Raw genomic sequence first — 16,581 nt, 5'->3', positions numbered from 1 at the left:
TCCAGTTTCCAGATGCTGATATCCATAAATGGGTAGAAGGTTGTGAATTGCTAATTCTCATCTCCCCACCAATAAAATGCAAACCAGCTCAGCAGTGAAAATTCCCAGGAAAGCAAGGTTTCTTCTCAGTCCTGAAGCAGCCATTGCCTAAGTGCAGCTCCCTGCAGCCAACAGCATTAATGGACGCTGCACTGCTGTCCTTCCCTGGAGACAGCAGCCAGCACTACTCAAGCTTCTCACGTAGCAACCAGGGCTCCAGAGCCAGCAGCTGCTGCTGCCTTGTATACTCACCCCTGTGATCCAACCCAAAGGAACAACCTTCTCCTTACCCCACCCCCACACTCTTCACACAGTGGTTTTTTTTTTTTGACCAATGCTCCATGCCAGAAGGGCTTGAATTATGCTTTTAGAAAAAAACAATCCTAAGGTCACCTGTTTGTTTTAAACCAAGGGCTTTTTATTAGAAAAATCAATATTTACCAAATTTCAGATATCCATTTTAATTAAACCAGCAATTTAGGAGTGAAGATTAAGCTTTAGTCTTTAAAAGGCCAATTTTCCAAGCACTCTTTATAGTCAAATTTAAATTTGCAGCTAGAGACAGAGCCTTGTCTTGTCCTACCAAAGGACATAATTCATTTTTTCTATCTTAATGACAGTCTGAGTAAACCTTAAAGACTCTAATCCCATAACGGGCCAGAATTTTTGGCTATAGAAGAAAACTAATGATCCTCCTGAGAAAACTGGAAGAAATCCAATAAAAAATTTTTCCTGTGTCCTCCAAGAGGCCCAGAAACCTCTGTGCAAATATTCTCTGCTTTAATCCTAGGTCAGATTCCACACATCTAAAATTTCAACTTGCAACTTTTTTCTGAGGGACCTAAAAACATTAATAATATAAAATTAACCAGCAAGAAATCTTCCCAAATCGGGGGTACACAAACATTCTCCTGAAAAGCGTTAACACTCAACTCAGCTGGACCCTCCTCAATCAAAAGTATAGCTATGTAACATCTGCCCAACAAAAATGTAAGTATGACCTTGGTTACAAATAAGTCATTTAAAAGCAACTTGTTTAGTCAAGGGATGAAGGAAATTCGCAGAGAATATGGGGATTCTTTCAGTACCATGAGCACGGGGAAAATTGGAGAAATGAACTAAAGTGTAGACAAAGCCCCATGGAACCCCAGAGATCTGGGCAAGAAATGAATTACTGGTGAACACATTGCACAAGTAACATGAGAAAGCAGAAAATGCAGGTCATACACGCACTCCTGACCCAGACCAGCAGAGCTGGCTGCAGCATCAGTATCCAAGGGAAAGACCACTTATTCCTAAGAAGTGAGACGAGCAGAAGAGCTCTATAGAATAAATTAGCATAGAAGGGGCTTTCCCAACAGTTAAAACTTTCCCTCTCACGCGATTCACCTACTTAAAAACCAGGGCTTTTTCTCACCGCCATTCACTTCGCATCCCTGGCTTCCACGCAGAGAGAATGCATAAAGGGTAAAATTTTCTGCCTTTAAAGACGTTCTCAAACGATCGCTTTCCACGCCCAAGGCAGGGAGAACGACACAATCTGGCGCAACTCCAAGCTCAAACCCTACAAATTCAATAGGGCTATTTTAGAGATACTGGGGCAGACGCCACTGAGAACCCAAGAATGTGAAGTAGGGGTGGCGAAGGTAATGTCCCTAGTGTGGGAAACGTAGCCATCCTGTGAGATGGGGACCCGAGAACGAGAGGAAAGGCGTCCAGGAACGTGACGGAGGGGAGATCGAGGCCCCCAGAGCCAGCAGAGTTGTCACCAGGCCGCGCGCAGGAGGGTGGGGGTGCGGGGAGGGGAGAAAAGTATGCCTGTGTATTTTGAGAGCAGAGCAGCGAGGCGCCTATCCTCAAGTCAAAGGTAAACGTGGAGTAGGCAGTTCCCAGCAAAGGAGGCGAAGAGACGTGGGGGGAGGGGAAGCGTCCTGACCCAGGAAAGACATGAAAAGGGTCGTGGGGTCGACTAGATTACGGACGGGGCCTCTCTTCCTGGGAAAGAGAAATGTAACGGTGTCTGGGGAGTGGCGAGGGGGGCGAGAAGGGGCAGCATCCTCCTGCTAGGAGCCTGGGAAGAGCCAGGCCCACGTCCCAAGAACGAGCGCGGGGAGACGGAGGAGGTGACCCTTCCCTCCCCCGGGGCCCGGTCATGAGGGTAGGTCCCTCTTTTCTGTCGGACCCTTACCTTGTCCCAGGCGCTGCCGGGGCCTAGGCCCGGGCTGCGGCGCACGGCACTCCCGGGAGGCAGCAGGACTCGAGTTAGGCCCAACGCGGCGCCACGGCGTTTCCTGGCCGGGAATGGCCCGTGCCCGTGAAGTGGGGGTGGGGGCAGAAAGGCGGAGCGACCAAAGGCGGGGAGGGGGAAGGGCCAGGGGAGGAGGGGGGCCGGCACTACTGTGTTGGCCGACTGGCGGGACTGGGGCTGCGTGAGTCTCTGAGCGCAGGCGGGCGGCGGCCGCCCCTCCCCCGACGGCGGCGGCGGCAGCGGCGGCGGCGGAGGCAGCGGCAGCAGCAGCTCACTCAGCCCGCTGCCCGAGCGGAAACGCCACTGACCGCACGGGGATTCCCAGCGCCGGCGCCAGGGGCACTCGGGACACGCCCCCTCTCGCCGCGCCATTGGCCTCTCCGCCCACCGCCCCGCACCCATTGGCCAGCTCGCCGCCAATCAGCGGAAGCCGCCGGGGCCTCCTAGAGAAGAGGCTGTGCTCTGGGGCTCCGGCTCCTCAGAGAGCCTCGGCTAGGTAGGGGAGCGGAACTCTGGTGGGGGGAGGTCCTCTGGATCCGGCGGGAGAATGGTGACCCAGGTGGTGTGACCGGTTACTGGGGATCGCCTCCCGCGGGAAGTCGGGAGTATAACGTTTGTTACGCTGGAAGGGAAAGAAGAGGTCAGAGGAAGGCGGGAATGCCGCCCACCCGGCGGCAACCGGAGGGGGAGGGAGAAGGAGCGGAAAGGGCTCGAATCCGGACGGAGCCATTGCTCCTGCAGAGGGAGGACCGCTTCCGGCTTAGGTCTTGTCACTGATTGGCCGCTTCTCCTCCCGCCGTGTGTGAAAACACAAATGGCGTATTCTGGTTGGAGTAAAGGGCCTGTCAGTTACAGCCTCGGGAGTGCGCAGCCGCTTAGGGATTCGCTTTGCTCCCTGGGTGGGGTGGGTAAGTAGGTGGGGAGAGCTGGATCGGCGGGCGCGGTCGGCCTCCCGCGGGGGGAGGTAAGGGGGAGAGGAGGGTCAGTGAAAGTGGCTCCTGCTTTGGCGTCCCGCCACCCTCCCCTTTGGGGGAGTCGGTTTACCCGCCGCCTCCTCGGTTTCGGCATTTGATTGGTTGCTGAGACCCGGGGAACAGCCCCTTGCTATTGGCTCGGGTCCCAAAAGAGCCAAACCACTGCGCAGGTCGGCGGGGGTGGCGGAGAGGCGGTCGTTGGTACGATCCTCCCCGAGGCCCAGCGCCGCAGTGTCTGGCCCTGCGCCCCTGCGCAACGTGGCAGGAAGCGCGCGCTGGAGGTGGGGGCGGGCTGCTAGGCCGAGGCTTCTGGGTGGTGGTGACCGCGGCTCCGCCCCAGGCGCCCGCCGCCTGAACAGCTAGACAGGCCCGACCTGCTCCCGGACCCGTGGGGGTGGGGAAAGAAGCGGGGGTCGGTCCTGCTGGTTTGCGGGTGGGAGGCGCGTGTTCTCCGAAAACCAGCGCGAGGTCCTATCCTGAAGGAGCCGCAGTGGAGGAGGCGGAGAGAAGGCCGCACCCTTCTGGGCAGGGGGAGGGGAGTGCCGCAATACCTTTATGGGAGTTCTCTGTGGCCTCCTGTTTCCTAAGGACCGCCCTGGGCCTAGAAGAATCCCTCCCTCCCCCGCGATCGCGTCATTGCCTCCTTGTCGTGTCGCTCCTTCTAGATGATGGGCCGGATTCTTGGCCAGGTTTCACTTGGTGCCAGGGCGTTGTCCTGCAAGGGTTTGAGCAGGTGTGAGGGTTTGAGGGTGAGCCTAATTTCTCTCTTCCCACAGACTTGAGTTTGTGTCACTAAGTAATTATAATAGGAGTGGAGGAGGGAAATGGAGTCCAGGCATTCACCTTGGCGTGATTTTTGTACAGCGAGATTGCGTGTTATTGCTACTTACGATCCTTTCTGTAACATTTTTCCTGGAGATAAAGTGAGATAGACTGAAGGCTGACTGAGTTTTATACTCACCCCATTTGAGACCCTTGCTAAAAATAACCCCCCCCCCAAAGAATAGCATCCCAGATTAAACCTTAATCTTAACATTTTTAGGCTCCCTTCCTTGCATTCCCAAGGTCAGGCATCTTAGCAACTGTCATACATTGGAGCCCATTTTGTTGTACTTGCTCATCCAGTTCCCAGACGTGCCGTTGGCGCGCTCTCCTGTTTTTGGTAGGCCGGTGAGTCATGAAACCAGACAGTTTGGTTCCACCACCTATTATGGATACCCAACCTGAGCAGAGGCCTCACTTTTATCTTTTTCTCCTTACCTGGGCGTCTGCCCCTGACGCTCTTCACAGTCCAGGTGATCTTGACTACTGTTACTGAAAATTAGCCCTGAGGTTCAGCAACATCTCCTTTTACCTCCTTTGAAACACCTCTCAATCCATCCCATTATTTCTGTTCTCATCAGTTAGTAATGCTCAGTTGCCATAGTGCGAACAGCCTCCAAATCAGTGTGTCTTCCCCTGGTATCCTTTTCTGATGCATCATGTATTGCCAGGACAGTTGCCGTAACATGATAGAGCATGAAAATGACTGATGGAACTCCTTTACTGGCTCCTAACTACTTACAGGATGAATTACATCATCACTAATGTGATTCACAAGGTCCGGAACAGGCTAATCTCATCTGTTTTAAACTTTTTTATTTGCCACAGTTTTCCACATATACACATCAACACTACCTCTACTCAAGTCACACTGCACTGGTTACTGTCTACCCAAATGGTAGTGACAGTGTCATACCTCTTTGTAAGGTGTTTACTTCTGGAATGTTACCCTTGATGCTCCTTACCCTTCAAGACTTCAGACTCAAATATCTCTGTGATGATACTGTCCTGGAAGCCAGAATCCCCTGTAAAAAAGTTAGCAGTGCTTTCTCCTGATCCCATAGCACGTTGAATCACAGCACTTCTCCAGGTCCTTGTCATTGCTTGTTTAAATTCTCCTAACTATTCTGAGCACAGGCTCTTGTTGAGTCTTGTACCACTAAGCTAGTGTATTCCTTGATGTCTAGCCAATCCTAAATAAAATGGAGTGAATGACATGTAGATGTCTTTGTAAAGGATGATTGTTGGTCTTAGACAGTTCTTTGTATGCTTGCTAGTGCTCTAGATTAGTACTATCCATTAGAACCTTCTGCAACAATGGAAATGTTCTATATCTTTGCTGTCCAGTATGGTAGCCATTAACCATATATTACTGTTGAGCACCGGAAATGTGGCTAAAGAACTGAATTTCTAATTTTATTTAATTTAAAATGTCACTATGGGCAGTGTAGCTGTAGCCACAAACTTACGGATTGCAGAACACTTAATGTGGACATTGATAATTTTCATATTGAGCAGTAAGGAAATAAAAATTGAACCTCTCTGGCCCATTTAGTTCTTTTTCCTGCTTGTTTTATTTTACCGATTTCAATACTTCAGCTGTACTTATCTGAGAGCTAAATCCAACTATCCCTTACTAAAGATAAACCTGCCTTGGACAACTATGTTGAGAAGGCAAGTATTAACTAGTTTGGATTTTAAGAATGCATAATGAATTTTAGGAAAGTGAGATTTCATTAAACCATAACAGTGACAGAAGTTTAGTGAGCAATAGGACTATATCTGATGTTAATGAAACCAGCCCTAAATTGCAGTCCTGCAAGTTTTCATTTTTGGAAAAACTTACCAGAGGAGGCCCCAAGTATCTTAAGTTATAGAAACCATCACAAAGTAAGTTTCATCCTGATAAAGTATAAATTATTTGAACACTAAATACTTTTTATGTGCTTATATATATAGCATCTTATAAATTTCATCTTTCAAAGCTGTTTTACTTAAAATTTCTCCTTAGACTATGAAACCTTTAGGATAGTATTCTTCTAACCTTCAGTGCACACAAATGGCTTGCTATATAACGCAGACTCCCAGTCTCACCCAGAGATTTCTGAATTCAGTTAAATTCTGTATCTTTTTTCAAATTCCTTATTTGCTTCTGATTTTGGCAGCCCAGAAACAACACTGCAGAAACAGCGTTGGGGGGATAGTGTGCCTATTTGACAAAATGATCACAACTTGAGGACCTGTCTGGTAGATATGTCCCCTCTATTTTGTACCTAATATTTTCCTCAACTGAGCTGTCCCCCCCCCCAAAAAAAAAAAACGGAATGGGAAATCATTTTGAAAGGCAAAGAGTAGTAATATTTAATAGTTTTGGAGACTTGCAGGTCAGATTATGGATAAACTAGGGTCGTACTTAACCGAAATCTAATATTCTATTCATAAAGGAAACTGATGCCTCATGGTCTCTGAATATATCTGTCCACTGTTCAGCTCTTCCTTGGGTTTCCTGTATGAACCACTGCACTTATCTTCTTCCTGTGCTTTACTTCCTTGGGCTTTAATATTTTTTAATAAACCAGCAACCTTTCTCCTGTAGAGACATATTTCTATTAATAGGACAAAAATTAAGTACATTGCAACACTTGTACTTACATAAAAGAGCTGAACTTTTGTAAGAGCTCTTAATTTTTTAGATTTGTAAAATTTGAATTACACACTTTCATATATTTTTTTATGCATGCTTTGGTATAATTATGGTTTGCAACTGGTAGTCCAGAATCTGATAGGGATCAGCATTACAAGGTTAAGACTGGTTTGACTGTTTTAGGCCAGTCTTAATTGTGGAGTACTTTGTTAGGTTACATCCGAGAGTGTGGCACTTTGCAGACTAAGAATTCTTGATTTTGTTACTTTACCTAGTGACATACTACTTTATATTGGAGGACGTATTTCTCCAGAAGTATATAAAATATTTTTTCCTTATCTATGACTCCCCAATTCTTGACAGGGGTCAGAAACTGGATTGTTACATAACTATTAGTAGTGTGGAATCAAATATTTAGATTTATTTTATGTAGGCTAGGGTTGAACCTGATGAATTATTACTGGTATATGTACTCTATCTTCATGGTGAATAGCGAGACTGTTTCTGCTTCTGATTATACATCTCAAAGTCATGGTTGCATTTAATAATCCTGCTTTCCAGCTTTTTTCCTGGAGTTCACAGTTGTTACTAACCTTTAGTTTGTTGTGGTACTTAGTCACCCTTTGTTTTCTAGGTTTTTTTTGTTTGTTTTTTAACATGTTTAAGATTGGCTCTTCCTGATGACAGCTGTGACACTTTCAGATCATGTTAATAGAATGAGTTATTTTACTAGCTAACTAACCCCACATCTAGTTGTATGAATTCTCGTCAACTCAGTCACACCTTTGACAGCCTTTTTTTACTGACCTTGGCTTAAAATGTCATCCCATACTTTTTACTATACTAAATAATGGCAACATATTCTAATGCATACTATAGGCAAAAATTAATGGAAATATAGTTAAGTTGAAGAAATGAGCTAATAATATTTATTGAGTCCCAATTGTATACCAGATAGCGGGCCAAACTCTTTGCCAATGTACTTAGTTCTGATACGTAAAACCCCATTATACAGAGTAGGAAGCTAAAGCTCAGTAAGGTTGAACAATTGCCCTGTAAACAAACCAACAAATTCAGGGATTCAAACTGGTCTGACTTACATAAATCAACTTATGGTACTATCTTTCTCTGAGGAACACAGTCTTTTAGGAAGTTGAACATGGCTGCAGGATACAGGACGAGTTGTAGGAATGGAGAAATTTGAAGGCAGAGAGACCATTTAGGAGGTTCTTTTGCAGTAGTCCAGACACGAAGTGATGAGGTCTGGTACAGTGAGGGCAGTCAAAATAGAAAAGAAGTTAAAGGACTCGATAACTGACTGTCAGTCACCGAGGAGGACAGTCTCAACATAATCACTTTGCAAGGAAATCTTTCTTGATGCCTTCAACTCTGCTACATTGGATCCCACAACTTGAGTTTGTCATAGAATTTCTCACAGTTGTAGTTAAATTAGTAATTGTAATTTTTTTTCCTTTAACTTTTTCAGGTTGTTCCTTGAGGGCAGGACAGTACTTGTTTATGGCGTATCCTTGTTGTCTAAGCATAGAGGTCTTCAATGTCAAACTATTTTCATAGTACAAAACTGTACTTACCCTTTGAATTCATTCTCACAAGTGTGCAGAGCTACATGATGTATGATGAGATTACTGTGTTAAATCAAATGGTGCTCTGCATATTTTTGAATTTTCTAGAATTTCCTAAGGTGTTAGGTTTAGGATATGAATATTTGTTCTTAATAATTAACTCACTTTTAGGTTATATGTTCTGTAATCCCAACAAGCCTTAATATTATGCAGTTGTTATAAAATCTTGTTTTCTTTGTGCCAAAGTATAAACATAACTACATTATATTGTGTTATGCAGTCAGTAATGATTCCAAAATTTTCTTAAAACTTTCTAAATTTTTGAATTTAACTACAACTTATTTTAGAATTTAATAACTTCTAAAATAAACCAATTTGTATTTTTCTCATTAGAGAATTGATCACTGGCTTAAAAGAGGTTATAAGATCACTTGTTCAACCCACACTATGTCTATAAGTGTTAAAAAGATGAAAGGAAGAATCAACTCCAAAGAAACTATAAGAAAAAGCTACTGAAGTAAGTTATTGTATTGGCTGGAGAAACAATAGCTGAGAAACTTTACAAAAAGCCATACACATCTGACACTGCTGAATGTCTGCCCGATGAAAAGTAAAAAAATCACGATAGTGTCACAACTTGTCATATTTAAGATTTGTGTGCAGACATGAAGTCTGCATTAATATCTCATCTGTAAAAGTGTACTTATGCCTTATAAATGGATGAACCAACAAACGTGGCTGGGCTTGTTATTTTCGTATTTGTCCATCATCAATGTGAACTAATTAAAGAGACTCTTAAGTGAAAGTTTGGCAACAAAACATGTCCCAAAACTCAAAATGTTGATAAATTTAAAAATCTTATGGTTTTTCCTGATGTTTTCACTAATAGTGAAAAAGCACAGGCGGGTAAAATTGCTGGCATCTTGGCATAAATCAAGGCAGTGCAACCAGACTGTAGTAGTCCTTCACTGCCATGCTTTTGCAGTATACACCCGGGGTGAGGGGGAGCAGTTTCACTTCATGTCCTTGTGAAAATAGTAAAATTATTATATCTGAACCCTGGGTAGATAACAAGTTATGAAATGGAAAATTTGCATGTGTCTAACTACAATGTGAGGCACTATTTTCTTAAAACACCATTTCTATTTGAGTGACTCAAATTTTCTCAGAGTTGGCTATTTGGCAGATAACTTTTTCAGATATAAAGGAAGTGAGCCTTTCAAGGAAGACAATTGATAGCAATGTTGTCAGTGATAAAATTCAAACTTTGAAGTAAAAATTAGAATTTCTGGAAAACTTGTTATCTACTGTTAGGTGCTGGACATCTTTCCAGAACTTAAGATTTTGTTTTATGAGATAGGTAGTGACATTAATATGATTTTTAGATGTTATATAATGAACTGGGTCAACATTTGGTAGATTTATGTAACTAAGTGAACAAACATTTTCCAAATGGCTAATACATGAATTACAAAAAATTCCAAGTAAGTAACATCTCAACCAATTGAATGCAGAAAGATAAACAGAAATCCAGCTGCCTTCTATTAAGGGAGACATTTGAGAGAACTAAATTGCAGAAATGTGAAACAGTCCACTCTGTTGAAAATAGTTACTTCATTGAAAATGTTAAAGTAATGCATTTGTTACTAATTTAATTTTTTCCCCTCAGTTTTAACTTCTAATGTGGTAAAAATAGGTCAGCAAAGCTATTTGGGGTCCTCAATTTTTATGTGAAGGGGTCCTGAGACCAAGAAGTTTGAGAAACAGCTGCTTTAGCACATTGTATATAGTAAACACTCAAATGCTGGTTGAATAACTGGATGGAATTTTAAAAAAATGACTCCCAGTATTAAGCCTGGATGACTGGGAGAATGGGTACGCTAGGTTTTAGTGAAGAAAGGTACATTCATGTTGAGTCTGAGGTGGGATACAGGGTAACTATTAGCAGGTAGTTGGAAATTTAGAATTTGGGTTTGAGAAAAACTAAAATACTATTCTCCTTTCCAGTGAAAATTGCTTTTATCATAAAATATATCATTGAATAGCTACACTGGTTAGCAGAAATGTTAGCATTGGGGCAAAAGTATAAGGGTCACAGAATAGGCCTGTTTAGACAATGATGCATTTTTTTTCACATTGTGCACATTTTAGAAGTTTAGCATAGGAGACCTGTATGTACGTGATGTTTCTCCTGAACCTTTTAAAAAAAATGTACCAAGGTACAATAATTAAATTCGATTTTTTTCTCAGAATTTTCAACCTTTTTCCATGTCTCCACTAAAATTCCCACATAACACCTCACCTGAAATTTTTGGAAAAGGCTTTGCTGAGAATAAGGATGTTTTACTTTTTCAATGCCTATCTCACTAATATTAGGCTTTATTGTGCTTTATTATATTTTAGGTATTTTACAGGAAATATTTTAAAATATTTCCCTGTTTTGTCTTTAGCTTATCATTTAGTCCTTGCAGTGAAGACATGAGTCATATCTGACACTGATAAGTCAGAATGTACAGTTTGGCAGTTTCCAGAAAGTCTTACTACTGTTTTAAAAGAAATGTTTAACAAATGTTTCCCTTTCTTGCCACTAGTATGAGGTGTGATCAAAAAATACGGTAAATGCTGCTGCTGAGTGCCATCCAACGGAAAGGCAGGGATCTTCAATACTGGAAGTGGCGCATCGAACTTTAGTAACTGTGTGACAAGTTTCAACTTATTTGGTACAGTCAGTTGGGTGTGAGCTACGGTTGAGAGGTGTGTTTACAAGTGTGCTGTAAATCATGGATTACGAGCAACGCATCAACATGAAATTTTGTTTCAAACTGCACAAAAGTGCTAAAGAAACACATGAAATGTTAAAATTGGTTTATGGTGATGCTGCAGTGACCATGAAGACAGTTTACAAGTGGTTTGAGCGATTTCGTAATGGTTGTGAATCGATTAAAGACGAAGAGAGATCAGGACGCCCTTCAACATCAAAAACTCAAGCAAATGTTGAAAGAGTAAGTGAAATGATGCGATCAAACAGGCGATTGACTATTAGGGAAATTTCTGAAGATCTCAACATCTCTTATGGTTCCGTTCAAAGCATTTTAACAACAGATTTGAACATGAGGCGAGCGAGTGCGAATTTTGTTCCACATGTTTTAACTGCGGAACAAAAGCAACAGCGTTTGGCAATTTCGTTGGAGTTGCGTGACCGTGTTGCTTCAGATTCCAGCTTTTTAAGACATGTCATCACAGGAGGTGAGACTTGGGTCTGTGGGTATGGTCCTGAGACCAAGGTTCAGATTTCTCAATGGAAATCATTCAGTTCTCCTCGTGCGAAAAAAGTGCGTCAATCAAGATCTAACATCAAGGTGATGTTAATTGTGTTTTTTGACCTTGGTGGAATTGTGCGAGCTGAGTTTGTATCCAGGAACACTATGGTGAACTCTGAATATTATAAGGGCTTATTGGAGCGTTTAAGAAATGATGTGCGTAGAAAACGGCCTGAGAAATGGGCGAATGGTTTCATCCTCCATCATGACAGTGATCCGTGTCACACATCGCTTTTGGTACGGCAATTTCTGTCAAATGAAAACATTACGGTGTGTCCTCATCCACCTTATTCACGGGATCTGGCACCGTGCGACTTCTGGCTCTTCCCCAAAGTCAAAATGACCGTGAAAGGTAAATGTTTTGAATCGATTCAAGACATGGAGGCAGCCACGATAGCTCAACTAGAAACACTAACGAAAGAGGACTTCCAGAACTGCTTCAGAAAATGGCAAGAACGATGGGATAAATGTATTCAAAGCGAGGGGGAGTATTTTGAGGGGGATTAATGGCATGTCTTTTACTGTATTTCTTTTTTTAATTTATACATTCACCGTATTTTTTGATCACATTGTCAGTCTCTGGACGATAACTATCTTCCTTTTATTGAATTTATAAAATCTGTTTCAATGTTTATGTTGTTTTCCCCCCTCTAAAATATATTGATTTTCCCAGTAACAGAATGTCTGGATCATTAACTCACTCATTTTGTGTTCAGATATTAAGATTACTTTCCCGTCTTTTCATATTCCCATGGTGTCTGAGGCCCGCTTCAGAGGTTAAAAACCAAGGTCACAGAACTAACAGGTGGCAATGTCATATATAACTCAAACCCAGTCTTTCTGAATCCTCAGCCCATTTCTTGTTCCTGTTATCAGATTACAAAACAATACTAGAGAGGAAGATAGCAAACAATTGCAGACAATGCTCCGCACGTTTGCAACATCTTAAATCAATTTGGTCATGTTTTTATGGCGGTATTAAATAAGATTAAAGCTATGATGGATCATGTACAAATTTGATATACTTAAAAACTAAGCCAAAATGCAAAAGTATTAATTCATTTGTTTAACATTAATATCCACTGTGTCAGGTATTGTGCCAAGCATTTGGTAAACAGTGGTTGAAAACAGACATGGTCCTTGTACTTTCTAGTTCTGTGAACTGCTGACTAACACTTAAAGCTTTAAATGGTTTATTTTGTCAGAGGTGAAAAGTTTTATATTGAACCCATAACAATGCTGTTGCATTCTGATGATGGTAAAAACTTGAGGCTAGGATATAAAACACTGATTCTCAAGTATGAGGTAGTATATCAGAGAATCCAGACTAGGAATGTTGACTGTCCTGCTAAATGTGAACTCTATTTTTTCAAAGAAAAGATTAAATAGTTATGTCCATTTATTCTAAAGTGACACATAAAAGTTTTAACATTACTAATACAACACTGAAAATCTAAGCTGAATACAGCCAGAAATTCCAAAATAAACTCTGAAAACTATAAAGATTTCCACATAAAATCCCAAGTACTCTTTGTCCCAGGGAAGCACTGTTTTCATGAAGACTTACTATTGAGGTCATTCATTTTCCACTGTCTCAGGAAGGATTTTTTTTGCAACTGGAAAAGCAACTAAATATGAACAGTGACTCGAGAAAACAACCAAGAACTTAGATGAAGTTTTTTTTTTTTTTTAATTCAAAAGTACATCAATTTGTTCTCTAGTCCTTGTAAGAAACCAAACAAAAATATTTAGACAGGTTTGTGTTTGAAAAGCAACACCACCGTTGTGTACTGAAAGAAAAATAAAATTTCTTTAAATTTGACTTGGTCCCATACTTCATCTAACAATGTATTTGCTATTTACAAATAGAAATGTCCTATATATACTGCTAACAGTAAAGTACTCTTGCAATTCCTTTGATAAATCCTAGTCCTCTACTTTAGTTCTATGTATTAATCTGAATAACATGCATATTTTAATCTTTAAGGCAATAGTAAACTTTCCTATAGGTCTTGTGAGACTTCATCTCATTGTGGGGCAAAACCTTATTTCACAAAACATAATAATGCTTCATTTTTTAAGGATGAAGTAAAGAGAACTTGAATAACTAGCAAAGCAGCACAGGCAATGAGACGTTGCCTTAGATGCTCTGATTATGTTCTCTGCCTTTCCATTAGGCCAGAGTCGCTAGAGTAGAAAAGAGGAACTATTATAAAGCTGGAAAATGTTCTAAACTCAATTCCCAGAGCATTTTAGTAGACTAGTATCTTTAAAGCATTTTAAGAAAAGTACTAATTGCCCAGCTACCCCTTCAAAATAGCTCCACAGAAAAGTTATCAACTTTTTAAATTCCGTAACATTACATTCTTATCTTTGGCTAACCAGGATGAAGAGCTTTAGACCAGTTTAAACAGTGCGAACTGCTCTTTTGTTAATACTATTTTTCTCTCAAAGCCAGTTCATGTTAACGTTTCCAGTGTCAGGAAGCACAAATACTGTTAATCATTCTTTGCATTACCAAGGAGTTCTTTCACCATCTTGTTCTGAAGAATGAACAAAAGCTTGAGGCGTACGTTTCAGAAGATAAACTGCAGCATGAAGACCCCCTATGTTCACCCAGACAGTATGCACCTTCCGCCATAAGTGTCCCATTCCAGATAATGCCTGTGTATACACAAAAGGCATAAAAGTGATTAGCATCTAGACCAACCCAGGGTCTTTGTTGCCAATAAGAAACGTTGGGGGAGGGAAACAAATCCTACTCAAACTATTATCCCCAAGATTCTAAAGTTGCCACAGGCTGAGTGAGCTGTACAGCACCTTGGAAAAGCATTTCTTATCCTGAGTAAGTAGTACAGCTCGGCCTGTCCCTGGTCTACAGACACGACTCATCTCCCGTAGGCAAGCTGGATAAAGGTTCCAGTTTCTCTTCTTGGAGCCCATCCTGTAAGAGAAGGTCCAATGAATCAAACACTTGCAAAAAATAAATATCTAGAACTATATGACATGAGAAGTTATTAAAACTCACTGCAATAAAATCCTGAGGTATGAAAAATAGTTGTCTTCTGGAACCTAGAGCTTTGCCATTATGTCAGTGAAATGAGCAATCAGACAATAAATTGCATACACATTTTGAATCGGATGAATTGGTTGGTTGGTTGGTTACAGAAAAAAACTGAAAATATGACAGTTACGTAAAGTATCCTCTTAATGAGCCTAATAGCAGATAAATTATATAAACCAAACAAGTGATTAAAAATCATTTATACTGAGAAATAGAGCCAAGTTTTTCTCAACCTTTCTGTGTGAAATGTTATGCAATTCAACATTGGACTAGAAAGGGGATGAATCTCCTGTGATGGTCAGGATCAAAATGTAGTTAATACATTCCTGAGTTCTCAGAAGAAAAAAATGGGTGAATGCATGTTATAATTCCTAAGTGAAAAACTGCTTTGCTGACAGTCTGCTAAAAGGAATTAAAGATTTCTGACATCATCTCAAAGAAATTACAAAAGATTCAGAAGTGGATACAGGGAACAAGGGAAAGTAAAATTCATTTTTAAAAAAAAAACTTAAGTTGTACCTTTTTCCAAATGGCATGTCAGTTACAATAATGTCCACAGAGCCAGTTCTCAATGGCAGATTGCAGACATCCCACTGTACAGCATCTATGGGCAAGCCCCAGGACAGTTTGCTGTGGGGACAAAGGAACGGTAACTTCAACGTATTTTGAAGTATGAAATTAAAAACAATTTTTTTCTAAAGACTGCTATAAAGTACAAAATACTACTAAAATATTGGTGGCAATATCAACAACTTAAGCAAAAATTTAAAAGAATGTAGGAAGAAAGCGTAAGTTCATAAAACTTACAATGACAAAATATAAGAATGACAAGTTTTTTAAATGGTTAAGATTGGTTTTCAAACGATGTCTACATCTGCCTTATCTACAATTTAAGAATGGATTAAGGGGGAAAAGAAGATTGCAATACAAAGAACTGCAATAGACTACTTTGAAAATGGTGTTGAGGTAGTAAATTATGTCACTGATGATGCAAAACACTGATGAAACAGACGCACTTGTAACAATGCTAAAGAGAAAAAAAAAGATTGAGTTAACACATCTGAAAGATAAAGTTTGGTAAATCTATGTAGTAATAACAGACCTAAAGACACAGATAGTGCAAAATTAGTAAATACAGAGGTACTTATTTTAAGATTAAAAAACATGTATCATACTATTAATAAACAAGAAAGCAAAGAAAAAGATAAATATAGGTGACAGAAGACATAATAAAACATTTAAATCCTCTCCATTAAGACAACTGGTTTAAAAAAATCAAACAGGCAGTAATGCACAGGCTAAGAATTAAAGGCAAATCAAAGATTATGAACAAATGAAGGTTATACTGTTGATATTTGATAAAGAAAAATTTAAGAAAAAGTAAAATGCAGTGAAGGCAATCATAATAAGGTGAAGCAGAAACTGAAAATAGAGTATTATAATCACAAGCACCAATAACTGCAACAAAACAACATAAGCCAAAAAATATTAAAAATCTAGGTAAGATTTATAGAACTAGTACAGGTTGAACAGACAAAAAGTGAAAGTGCAGAGGGTCAGAAAATAGAAAAATAATGTTTTAAAGTGTTTATCAGGTTTCAAAAAAAAACCTGGTCATGTACTAACCCTCAAGAAAATCTCAAATACGAAATAAAATATACCATAATTCATCGTAATAAAATATAAATTAACATAAAAATAAAACTTTTCAGGGGTGGCTAGATGGCTCAATTGGTTAGAGTGCGAGCTTAAGGTTGCCGGTTCGATTCCGGCATGGGATGGGGGCTGTGTCCCCTGCAACTAAAGACTGAAAATGGCGACTGGACTTGGAGCTGAGCTGTGTCCTCCACAACTAGATTGAAGGACAACGACTTGACACTGATGGGC

At 40.8% G+C, this 16,581-nt stretch overlaps 3 protein-coding genes across 19 annotated transcripts in view; 1 reads left to right on the top strand and 2 right to left on the bottom strand.

The window, feature by feature from the left end:
- The window catches only part of SETD5 (SET domain containing 5), a 75,844-nt gene extending 73,238 nt beyond the window's left edge, over positions 1–2,606 (bottom strand). For 5 of the 11 annotated variants that reach the window (XM_081072244.1, XM_081072253.1, XM_081072240.1 and 2 more), the window contains exon 1: positions 2,228–2,598. The gene's annotated coding sequence lies outside the window, so the exon portion shown is untranslated. Of the gene's footprint in view, positions 1–2,227 lie in introns of all 11 variants that reach the window. The other 6 variants (XM_081072250.1, XM_081072239.1, XM_081072246.1 and 3 more) reach the window with 4 other exon arrangements.
- Positions 2,607–2,762: 156 nt separating this feature from the next.
- On the top strand, positions 2,763–13,451 carry LOC308507369 (protein GVQW3-like). 5 transcript variants are annotated; one of them, XM_081072225.1, is made up of 3 exons: positions 2,768–2,783; positions 8,704–8,827; positions 10,902–13,451. In XM_081072225.1, the coding sequence occupies exon 3, from the start codon at positions 11,091–11,093 to the stop codon at positions 12,135–12,137; it is 1,047 nt and encodes a 348-aa protein (XP_080928351.1). In that variant the 5' UTR covers positions 2,768–2,783; positions 8,704–8,827; positions 10,902–11,090; the 3' UTR covers positions 12,138–13,451. The 5 variants fall into 5 exon arrangements, with proteins under 5 accessions (XP_080928354.1, XP_080928351.1, XP_080928353.1 ...); XM_081072226.1 differs by lacking the exon at positions 2,768–2,783 and adding an exon at positions 3,444–3,542 and having other exon boundaries at positions 10,902–13,450; XM_081072228.1 differs by lacking the exon at positions 8,704–8,827 and having other exon boundaries at positions 2,763–2,783; positions 10,902–13,450.
- Positions 13,322–16,581, bottom strand: part of THUMPD3 (THUMP domain 3 tRNA guanosine methyltransferase) — a 19,817-nt gene continuing 16,557 nt past the window's right edge. For all 3 annotated transcript variants that reach the window (XM_081072221.1, XM_081072223.1, XM_081072222.1), the window contains exons 8-10: positions 15,214–15,324; positions 14,451–14,574; positions 13,322–14,294 (exon numbers count right to left, since the gene is read on the bottom strand). In XM_081072221.1, the coding sequence (XP_080928347.1) occupies positions 14,145–14,294; positions 14,451–14,574; positions 15,214–15,324 (385 nt within the window). In that variant the 3' untranslated portion in view covers positions 13,322–14,144. The remainder of the gene's footprint in view (positions 14,295–14,450; positions 14,575–15,213; positions 15,325–16,581) is intronic.

Source organism: Rhinolophus hipposideros (genome assembly GCF_964194185.1).
Source record: "Rhinolophus hipposideros genome assembly, chromosome: 14".
Taxonomy (NCBI): domain Eukaryota; kingdom Metazoa; phylum Chordata; class Mammalia; order Chiroptera; family Rhinolophidae; genus Rhinolophus; species Rhinolophus hipposideros.
The sequence above is the reverse complement of the archived record's forward strand: the minus strand, read 5'-3'. Positions and strand labels throughout refer to the sequence as shown.